The 11,403-nt window shown below is 40.6% G+C and overlaps 1 protein-coding gene across 1 annotated transcript in view; it reads left to right on the top strand.

Moving 5' to 3' along the window:
- Positions 1 to 11,198, top strand: part of TMEM209 (transmembrane protein 209) — a 38,965-nt gene extending 27,767 nt beyond the window's left edge. The window contains exons 12-14 of the mRNA XM_006887123.1: positions 289 to 386; positions 6,068 to 6,141; positions 11,144 to 11,198. Of these exons, the coding sequence (XP_006887185.1) occupies positions 289 to 386; positions 6,068 to 6,141; positions 11,144 to 11,198 (227 nt within the window). The remainder of the gene's footprint in view (positions 1 to 288; positions 387 to 6,067; positions 6,142 to 11,143) is intronic.
- Positions 11,199 to 11,403: the final 205 nt, after the last annotated feature.

Here is an 11,403-nt window from a genome sequence, read left to right as displayed (position 1 = left end):
TGACTTCGTGTTTGTGTATATACCAATGGACATTTCTACTTTTCCCCTCTTTTTAGCTATTGTGAATAGTGTTGTCGTGAACACTGGCTTTCAAATTTGTATTTGGGTCTCTGCTTTCAGATATTTTGGGTATATTTCTAGGAGTGGAATTGCTGGGTCATGCAATAGTTTTATTGTTAGTTCTTTCGATAGTTAACTCTTCTCCATACTCATTGCACCATTTTGCATTTCTACCAGCAGTGGATAAGAGTTTGTTTTGTATTTTAACATAAGATGTTTCCTTTACAGATGTCACAAATGAGAATGTGTTTTGTGTTTACCAGAGTACTGTCAACCCTCCACACTATGAGCTAATCTACCAGCGACATGTCTACAATCTTCCAAAGGTATTTCTCTATACAAGTCGCTATTATAAAACATCATGGATGACTTGCCTTGCTAATCTTTGTTCTAAATTAGATTCTCTTGTTTATGGAAGAGGTAAACTTTAAATTAGGGACAGTGTGTTCCTTGTGTGGTCTTCTTTTCAACTATAGAAGTACTTTATGCTTAATTTAGAAAAATACAAAGGAAAAAAAAATCACTATTCCATTCATCAAAGATAGCCACTATTAACATTTTGGTGTATTGAAAATTTCATTTTGGGCATCTCTGCATTTTTTTAATGGTGTCAGATTATACTGTTTATGTTGTACAATGTCCTGCTTTTAAAAATTAGCTTTCTAACCCAATTTTTCATGCCATTAAGAATCTATGTAAAAATACTTTCTAATGACTGTAAAAAAAACCTCTTCATCAAAGATTACAACATAATATATTCACTGTTTTCCTCCTCTTGGGCATTTTGATGTTCTTAATGCCTCACTATCCTAAATTCCTCTTTCTGTGTAAAACTGTCAGTATTTTGTATCCTTTTTTTAAAATTTATTTATTTATTTATTTTTCATTTCATTGAACATCTACAGAGATTTTGGAATTCCATTCACTCATTGTTGCCCTTTTCTCCCTATTTTTTTAAGCCTAGAGTTCCAAAAGTAGAATTCTACTCCAGAGTATTTTTAAGGCTATATGTATATATAGTCAAATGACTTTAACCAAAAAAACTAAAATACATAGCAGTTTACATGTCTGTCCAGATATTTTTCTCTTAATTCCAAAGATCATGTCTATCGCTGCCCGTGTTTAGTTATTTTTATGACTAGAATCTTCATCTTGCGGAGATATTTTCCATGTGCTATAATCAAATTGTGCCTCTCATTCCCAGTAAAAAGGCAGAAGAAAGCCAAGTTCACTGCTGTTGAGTCCACTCTGGCTCCCGACGGCCCTCCATCAGGTTTCTACACTATGCATTCTTAGGGGAGACTGACGGTCTGCCACGGGTGATCGTGGCTTCAAACTGCTGATCTTTCAGCCTGTAGCCCAAGACTTAGCCTGCTGCACCTCTCTTGCTTTCTTTTTTTCAAGTTTCTTATGACTTTGTAAGTGTTTAAGTATTTTGGGCCTTTGAATGTACATGCAGATCCTTTCCCCCCAACTTTTTTTGTTGTTGTTTTTTTAAGAAATACTCTCGAACAATATCATTAATATCACATGCAAGCAAGATTCTGCTGAAAATTATCCAAAAATGTTTGGAACAATATGTCAACAGAGAACTGCCAGATGTGCAGGCTGGATTTAGAAGAAGTCATGGTACTAGGAATATTCTAGCTAATGTTAGATGGACCTTGGCAGAAAGCAAAGAATACCAGAAGAATGTGTATCTGTGCTTCATTGACTATGCAAAGGCTTTTGACTGCGTGGATCACAACAAGCTGTGGCTGACTCTGAGAAGAATGGGAATCCCAGAACATTTGATTGCGCTGATGTGAAACCTATACTTGGCCCAAGAGGCAGTTGTCAGAACAGAGCAAGAAGACACTACAGGGTTCAAAATCAAGAAGGAGATCCGTGAGGGATATATTCTGTCTCCATACCTTTTCAATCTGTATGCAGAACAGATCATCCAAGACACTGGGCTGTATGAGAAGGAATGTGGCATCAGGATTGATGGAAGAATCATCAACAACCTACGTTATACAGATGACACAGCCCTGCTCACTGAAACTGAGGACGACTTGAAGCGCTTGCTGCAGAAGGTGAGGGACTTCAGTCTTCAATATGGATTGAAGCTCAACATCAAGAAAACAAAGATTCTCACAACTGGGCCAATTGGCAGCATCAGTATGGATGGTGAAGAGATTGAGATAGTTAACAGTTTTAGTTTACTTGACTCCACAGTCAACACTCTTGGTAACAGCAGCCAGGAAATCAAGAGACAAATTACATTAGGAAAGTCAGCTGTGAGGGACCTCTCAGGAGTACTGAAGAGCAACGACATCAGGCTGGAGACAAAGGTGTACCTGATCCAGGCTATAGTCTTCGCAGTTACATGCTATGCATCAGAGAGTTGATGCCTTTGAGTTGTGGTGCTGGAGAAGAGCGTTGAGTATACCATGGACTGCTAGGAGAACAAACAGGTTTGTCCTAGAGAAGGTGAAGCCAAAATGCTCCTTGGAATCAAGGATTCTGAAGCTTCGTCTGACATACTTTGGGCATGTTGCAAGGAGGGACTGGTCCTTGGAGAGGGACATCATGTTTGGCAGAGTGGAGGGGCAGGCGGCGAAGGAGAGGAAGACCTTCGATGAGATAGAGTGATTCTGTGACTGGAGTGGTGGGAAGGAGTGCATTTGAGATGGCTAGGTTGACACATGATAGAATGGCATTTAGGGCTCTTGTGCATAGGGTTGCTATGAGTTGCAAGCGACTTGATGGCACATAACAACAACAACTCTTACATGCTAAATCTCTTGAATTAAAATACTAAACTAAGCAGGTAGAGAGTCAATAAACTAAAGTAAATTAGGAAGTGTGTTGATAACAAGATGGATAGACACAGTAAAAAGGAGACTGTAAAAAGTGGACTCAAGTCTATCAGAGATGGTCATGATGACACACAGGCTAGAGCGGGTTCAGACCCGTTGCTCATGGGGTTGCTGTAAGTCCTAGTCAACTCATCTGGCACGTAACAACAATTTACAGACTAACAATTAGGTATAATAATTTTATATGAGTGTTACTTAACATCCAGTATACATTCTGTAAAATCACATGTGACTTGGATGTTGTACAAAGCCTGAGGACCATATGAGAGCCCACTTCCAGTTACCTTCGTTGCTGCTGTGGCTCCTTGTGCTGGCAGAAGCCGGAGGAATAGGGTAGCCATGAGAGAGGCAGAGCATGTCCAGGCCCACCCTGTTCTATCCTCTGCCCACCTGCCTGCCTGCAAGATGGCACCTGAGGCCAGAGCCATGTCCTCTAATCCCTTCCAGGGTCCATGGCTTTCAGAGTCTTTAAAACTATAGCTCGGTTCAATGTCAGTGCTACTGAGTTGGAACAGACTTGTAGCTGACCTTTCATTGGGGTTTTGGAGATTGTCCACCTGCCTCCTGCAGAGCTGCTGGTGCATTTGGATCACCAGAGAGACACTACCCTGCAGTTAGCGCAGCTCCCTACCGACCGAGCCACCACAGGAGAGCTGCTCTCACTTACAATAGACAAAAACTTTGTGGGACCTTGGACATATAAGTGGTAATGCTTACCTTGTATTTAAAATCTTACTTATATGAAACATGATTTGTGTGAAGTATTGCAGTTGCCGTTCTCATATTTAAACTGTTACTTTTCGAGAGAGAGAGAGAGAGTGTGTGTGTGTGTGTGTGTGTGAAGGAAAAGCCACTAAGCTCACAGTAGCTCTCCTCTCCCAAACCTGTGCCATTCAGTTGCTTGTACCTCATAGTGGCTCCGTGCAGTGGATGGATGGAGTACAACTGCCCCAAGGGGTTACTTGTCTACATTCATGGGAACCCATCACCAGATCTTTGCTCCCACAGAGCAGCTGGTGACTTTGAACCATTAACCTTTTTGTAGTTAGCATCTGAGTACTTAGCCATTGTATCACTGGGGTTTTTCTCCCTTTTGTATGTTCAAGACGTTCTTCTTCTGATTAAATACTTTTCATCTTTCATCTTTAAAGTGTCTTCCTGGAGGAGGCACATTCTCCACCTTATTGTCCCAGATCTTGTCTGTGTTTGTCGAGTGCGCTCGGCCTCCTCTTTCATGGCATCCATAGCAGTTATAATCCCCAGTATAATGGCCATTTTTCCTGAGAGACAGGGTTTTGATTATATCAATCTAGATAGTCTTGTGGATCGTAATAAATTATGGATTATTGTTATCTACTATGGAGTTGACTGCAACTCATAGCGACCCTATGTACAACAGCCCTAAACCCTGTTCTGTCCTGTTCCAACCTTACTGTCTCTGACACATTACCCCCATTACCCCAGTCACTGAATCAATCCATCTCATTGAGGGTCTTCCTCTTGTATGCTGTCACTTCACCCTCCTAAGCATGACATCCCTCTCTAAGGACTGGTCCCTCCTGGCAACATGTCCAAAGTATATCAGATGAAGCCTCAGAATCCTTGACTCCAAGGAGCAGCCTGGCCTCACCCTCTCTAGGACGAACCTGTTTGTTCTTCTAGCCATTCATGGTATATTCAGTACTCCTCTCCAACACCACAGCTCAGGGCATCAGTTCTCCTTCTATCATACATGGTCATTGTCCAGCTTTCTGACACATAGACTATGGCCTGAATCAGGCTCAGGCACACCTTTGTCTCCAAACTGACATCGTTGCTTTTAAGTACTTTGGAGAAGTCTCTGACAGCAGACTTTCCTGGTACAGTTTGTCTTTTGACTTCCTGGCTTCTGGTACCAAGGGTGTTGATTGTAGAGCAGGCAAACAAGCTCTCAACAATCTCAATCTCTTCACCATCTATCATGATGCTGCCAGTCGGCCCAGTGGTTGAGAATCTTTGTTTTCTTGGTGTTGAGCTTCAATCCATATTGAAGGCTGCAGTCCTTGACCACCTTCTATTCCAAAACACTTTGTTGTGCTTGTAGACCCAGAAACCATCATTCAAACAGAACAAAGACACTCTTCTCTGACTTGTTCAGGCCGAGATCCTCTTCTCCGTATCTAGTCAGTATGTGTACTGGACAAATAGTATAAAAGGTCTGCCTGTCTGAAAAAAAATAGCATCAGGAATAGAAGACTCAGCAGTTTACATTACAGAGATGACACAGCCTTTCTTGTAGAAAGTAAAAAGGACTTGAAGCATTTACTGAAGAAGATCAAAGACTACACAGCCTTCAATATGGATATAGATCTCAACATCAAGAAAATGAAAAGTCACAACTGGACCATAAATAAGCAACATCATGGTAAAGGGAGAAAAGGCGAAAGTTGTCAAAGATTTCATTTTACTTGGCTCCACAATCAGCACCCATGGTCCCAGCAATCAGGACATCAAAAGACATGCTGCATTGGAAAAGATGCTGTCATTAAAGTGCTAAAGAGCGAAGATGTCAGTTTAAAGGTTACAGTGCACCTGACCCAGGCCAGGGAATTTTCAGTGTGAAAGATGGACAGTGAATAAGAAAAGCCAGAGAAGAATTGGTATCTCTGAATTGTTCTATTGGTGAAGAGTATTGAATGCACCATGTGCTTCCCAAACAATGAACAGATCAGTCTTGGAAGCACGGAGACAAAGATAGTTGTCTCACGTACTTTGGGTATGTTATCAGGAAGGGCCAGTCCTTGTAAAAAGACTTGGAAAAGTAGAGAGCCAGTAAAAGAGCGGCAAAGTGTCAATGAGGTGATTTGACACAGTGACTACAGTGGGCTTGAGCGTGATGGAGCTGTGAGGATGGCGCAAGACAGGACAGTGTGGCAGTCTGTCCTAGGGATCTGTGAGCCGGAGTCCACTCTCTGGCACCCAGAAGCAGCTGAAGCAGCTCATGGCAAAGCCCCAAACCACCACTTTGTTTCGTGAACAAATGACAGTCTGAATCACCTAGCATCTGAGTGAATGAAATGGGCATCAGCAGGCTCTGTCCTATGACCTGTCGGAGTCAGCCTTTGATTTGGTTTTAATTTTACTGTCTCTTATTTTCTTTGTTCCAGGGCAGAAATAACATGTTTCATACATTGCTAATGTTCCTATACATCATAAAGACCAAAGAGTCAGGAATGCTTGGGTAGGTATTTATACAGCTACTTAATTTGTCTAAGTCTTTTTCTTACTCTGCTAAAATTCTACAGAAGTCTGGATCGTACACTGAAAAGATTCACCTGCATAGATGAGAGGTTTCTAGTACCAGCTCAGTCCTGTAGCCAGCCCTGTGGTCAAGGCGAGTCCATCTTCCCCTAGAACCTCCATTCCCCGTTGGTAAATGGGCACCACAGTGTCACCTTTAAAATGGTGTTGTCTAGGAAAACAATTCTGAGGTGAATTTATGACAAATTCTTGTCACTTGAAAACAATTTAGCGTCTGTTCTTTTCTAACTATTGAATTTGAGATGCACAGGCTTGTCAGCCGTGTTCACACTGCCAGACTGAGTCAGGCCCATTCATCATGTCATTCACTGGGCCAGAGAACACAGTCATCTGAAACTCTCTACATACTTAGAAATGAAGCTCAAATATTGTTAAACCAAACTCCAAGGGGATCTGTGTTACTAATTTTATTAGCTCTGATATTTGAGACAAGAAGCCTCAGCTCAAATCTGGTAATGCATGGGAGTCTGAAGACCTGATTCTGGTTCTGCCCTCACTGAATAACCTTAGAATGAAAACTGTCTGTTGTCACATCCAGTTCTCTTTAAAACCGTGACGTGGCCATACGGAACCACCAGCCACGTGCGGAGCTGAGCACTTGAAAAGTGCCTGGTCCAGACTGAGGTGTGCAGTGAGTGTAAACATGTGTGAAATTATGAAGGCCTAGTGCAAAAACAAAAAGAATGAGAATTGTTGGTCATTTCTGTCAGCTCTGGTGTATTTTGTTCAATGAAATGGACCGTCATTCTTCGTTATTCACAGGCAATTGCTAGTTACCTCCTTACTCTCATATTTGCTTGTAACCCCAGAATCAGCACTTGAGAGGATTTTGAGTCACTTGTGGGCATGTTCAGAGTAACAGAAAACGAGAGTCTCCCATCTGCTACGTGCCAGCTGCGGTGGGACAAGGTCATTTGGTCATTGGTCCTTTCTGCTGTTGGACCATAAAACATGTATCCTCCTGCTCGTCTGCTTAGTGCCATACCTTCACAGTTTTGTATTTTTTGCTTGTGGTTTCACTGTTTAAAACATCCCCTACATGAAAGGCTTAATGTTAAAAAAATGATTGCATGAAAAACCAACATTGTTTATAAACATTCACTCAAATTTTTTAAAAAATGGAACTATTAGCAGATAGAAAAACTAACAAAAATCCCAAACTTGAGAGCTCTGGTGGCCTAGTGGCAAGAAGCTGCACTGCAATCCCAGAGGTATGTGGTTCCAATCCACCAAATGCTCTTCTGGAGAAAGAGGGACAATCTTATCTCCTCCTGTACCAGTCAGATCTGATTTGATGGTAAACACACACAAAAAATATTAAACTTTTTTTTAAATACCCCAAACCTAAAACCAGTCCCCACACCTGGGAGGAGTGGTGTGGAGCAAAGCATCATGCCTGCGTGAGGTGCAGTGCTTTTGGCTGGGCAGTGCAGTATGTTGGCTGTGTGGTCAGCGGCTGTGCGGTCAATGCTGTTGGTTATGAGGTCAGTGTTAATGAGCTGATGGTGTATTTAGATGTCTTTAAACAAACACATAAACTAAAGTTCTGTATTGATTAGTTGGTGAAAATATCACCAGAGACAGGTTGGAACTTAACCCCTTGTCTCCCTCAGCCACAGTGCTTCAGACTTTCTAGAACAGAACTCTACCACAAGTGACAGGAATTAACTGTGTATTTAAAATACTTTAACCTGTTACTTTTTCTTATTTTAGTTCTCAACTAGATAATTTACAGTGATCCCTGGAACTCGTATTTGTAATATATTACTTCTTTTGGACAGCAGTATTCTAGAAAAAGCGGTACTACTGTCCTAAACATGTTAGATGCAAGCGAGGCCTTCAGTAGCTCAGCTGATAAGAGTGGAGGACTGTGACCATGTTAGATGCAAAGATTAAAACTGAAATATGTGGAATTTTACAAGCATAACCATTTATATTTTCTATTATTTTAAGGTAGGAAAGAAAGACCAAAGATCATTTTCATTACACATCTAAACTAGGTTCTTTTTTATATATAAAAATTTACATTTTCACTATCAAACTATTTAAGCAATTTACCTCTGACCCACCTTTCCCACTTCTACATTTTCGAGATACTGTATGTTAACAGTTGTGAGTAGTTGTTTCCATATTGCCTTCTAGAGATAATCTGGGATTACTGGACCATCAGCCTTTTAATTATAGGGTATATCATCGACATTTTTTTCATTTGGGTACAGATACAAATTTTTTCCCCTAAAATTTCTTACAGGCTATTTTAAAATGAAAACTTAATTTAGAAGCACATTAAATAAATAATTTAAAAAATCTTTCTTCTGTCATAGGTCCAGATTGATATTTTGGTGCATAAATGATTTATTGTATCAGAAAGCATGTGTGTTGTATCATATATAGTTCATCATATGCATACAAGTGGAAAACCTTTCAAAGAACATAGGTGGGTTAATCATTTAGTGAAAGGGCAGAAAGAAGTTATAAAATTCTCTTCTTCTTTTTTTTATTTTTATTTGTGTGTGTGTGTGTGTGTGTGTACCGTCAAATCAGATCCAACTGGTACAGGAGGAGATAGATTGTCCCTCCTTTCCCGGCAGAGCATCTGGTGGATTCGAACCGTGCGCCTCTGGGATTGTCGTTGCAGCTCCTTGCCACTAGGCCACCAGAGCTCCCCTAAAATTCTCTTCTGTAAAGAGAAACTTTTATGTGGAAAATGAGGAAACATTTTAGACTAAGATTAATAAAGTGTTTTATTTGAGTTTTTGGTTTTTAACCAAAGAGAGGAAAAACTTTGAAATTATTCCCCTTTTTAATAAGGCTGATCAGGTTTTGTTTTTGTTGGGTGTTTTTCAATACATTCTAAAATATGTGGTTAAAAACTACTATCATTTAAAGGAAATAAAAGAATAATTAAAATATAGTCTATTTGGAATCTTTCCCATAAAGCAACAGATTGGTCCAAATACATTGTCAAAGCAACAGCAGCTATTTATGAAATTGCTGGAATGAGATGTGTGTTTTACTTCCAGAGAATGGAGAAAGGGGCATGAAATTTAGATAGCCTTGACTGCATAGTATTTTAAATGCTCTATTCACTAAAAGACATAAAGTTTAAAGCTGTTGTTGTTGTTATGTGCCGTCAAGTCGCCTGCGACTCATAGCGACCCTATGTACAACAGCCCTAAACTCCGCTCTGTCCTGTGCCAATCGTACTGTCTCTGACACTCCCATCCCAATTATCCCAGTCACTGAATCAATCCACCTCATAGAGGGCCTTCCTCTCCTGTGCTGTCCCTCCACCCTCCCAAGCATGATGTCCCTCTCCAGGGACCGGTCTCTCCTCACTACATGTCCAAAGTAAGTTAGACGGAGCCTCAGAATCCTTGCCTCCAAGGAGCCACCTGGTTTAACCCTCTCCAGGACAAATCTATTTGTTTTCCTAGCAGTCCATGGTATTCTCAGTACTCTTCTCCAGCACCACAGCTCAAAGGCATCAGTTCTCCTTCTATCCTCCTTGGTCATTGTCCAACTTTCTGATGCATAACAGGTGATTGCAAAGACTATGGCCTGTATCAGACGCACCTTAGTCTCCAGAGAGACACCACTGCTCTTCAGCACTTTGGAGAGGTCCCTAACAGCAGACTTTCCCATGGCAATGCGCCTTTTAATTTCCTGGCTGCTGGTGCCAAGACTGTTGACTATGGAGCCAAGCAAACTAAAGCTGTGTCCAATCTCAATCTCTTCACCATCCATCCTGATGCTGCCGATTGGTCCAGTGGTGAGAATCTTTGTCTTCTTGACATTGAGCCTCAATCCATATTGTAGGCTGCAGTCCTTGACACTCTGCAGCAGGTGCTTCAGGTCCTCCTCAGTTTCAGCAAGCAGGGTTGTGTCATCCGCATAACGCAGATTGTTGATAAATTGTCCACCAATCACCCCACATTTCTCCTCATTTTTGAGTTGGATGAGTTTAAAGCTGAGACACACCATTATAGTTGCAACACCATATAGAGCAAAACCAAGTTAATGTGTCATATATAGTAAATAAGTTGGGAAAGAAAATACAGAGAAAACTGGACAAGTTGTGAATAGGCAGTTCATGAGAACGTGTTGGGCAAAAGCTAATATGAAAAGATGCTTATCCTTAGTTAAATAGGGTGGGACTCCATGTATGTCCAGTTGAGGCTCATTATTCATAGTGTTGGTGAAGGCGTTAAGTGAGAAAATAAGCTCCCTTTTTGAAGTGTATTTGGTGATGTTTTTAATATTTTCCCAGTTAATACAAAAAATTTCAAAAGCCATATTGTGCTAGAACTTTGTGACAAAAAAACAGCACTTCCTGTGTTCCCACCTTTACATCTCAAAGGCAACCACTTAAGCCTTTTCCTTCTGATGCGACTGAGTCCTTGCACTTCTCCAGTCCTGGGCCAGGGCTGCTGCTGCTTGTTTTTGTTACCTGAGTCATTTCTCTTCCTTCTAGCCCACTGCTCCTCCACTTGGCGTTACGCGCTAGAGGGGTAGATTTTTCATTTTGGTATTTGCTGTATGGTTTAGTATAAGAACTAGAACTAAGTTCAGGGAACTTCTGTAAGAGGCATAGCATCTTAGAGCCTCTGTTGTGTAAATTTAATTTTAATATTCCTTCTTTTAAAGGGGTTTTACTATTGTCTATTATAATAGTTCTTGATGCTCATTGAAAAATTAATTTTTAGCACTCAATAGATCTGTTTGTTCCAGATTGGGATTTTGGGTCCAGTGTCAGGTAAGAAAGTAATTCCTGTTACTAGAATTCACTTGCTAAGCCTGTGTGACATAATTTATTACAGAAATACATTGAAGGACAACAGATGTGTATTTCTTATTTTATTATTAGGAAACAACTTTAAATTCTTGGCATTAATTCCACTATTTTTCCCCCTTTTTTGTAGGAGAGTTAATCTTGGCCTCTCTGGTGTGAATATTTTATGGATTTTTGGCGAGTAGTTCCAGTCATTGAGACTTATTTGAACCAGAAGTTGAATCTCTCTGCGTTTCTTGTACAGTGTTTCTTCTGAAATGTGATAGTATGTATGTGTATGTTACCAACTCCCTTAGACTTAACATAGAATTAGCGACTATATAACTTATTTGTGGAACTAAGTCCTCTGTCACCTAGAGATAGTACCTTTGATTTTCAGCTGCCTGCAAA

The sequence above is a fragment of the Elephantulus edwardii genome, unplaced genomic scaffold, assembly GCF_000299155.1.
Source record: "Elephantulus edwardii isolate Elephantulus edwardi_28Jun2011 unplaced genomic scaffold, EleEdw1.0 scaffold00055, whole genome shotgun sequence".
NCBI classification, from domain to species: Eukaryota; Metazoa; Chordata; class Mammalia; order Macroscelidea; family Macroscelididae; genus Elephantulus; species Elephantulus edwardii.
This window is presented reverse-complemented; position numbering and strand designations above follow the sequence as displayed.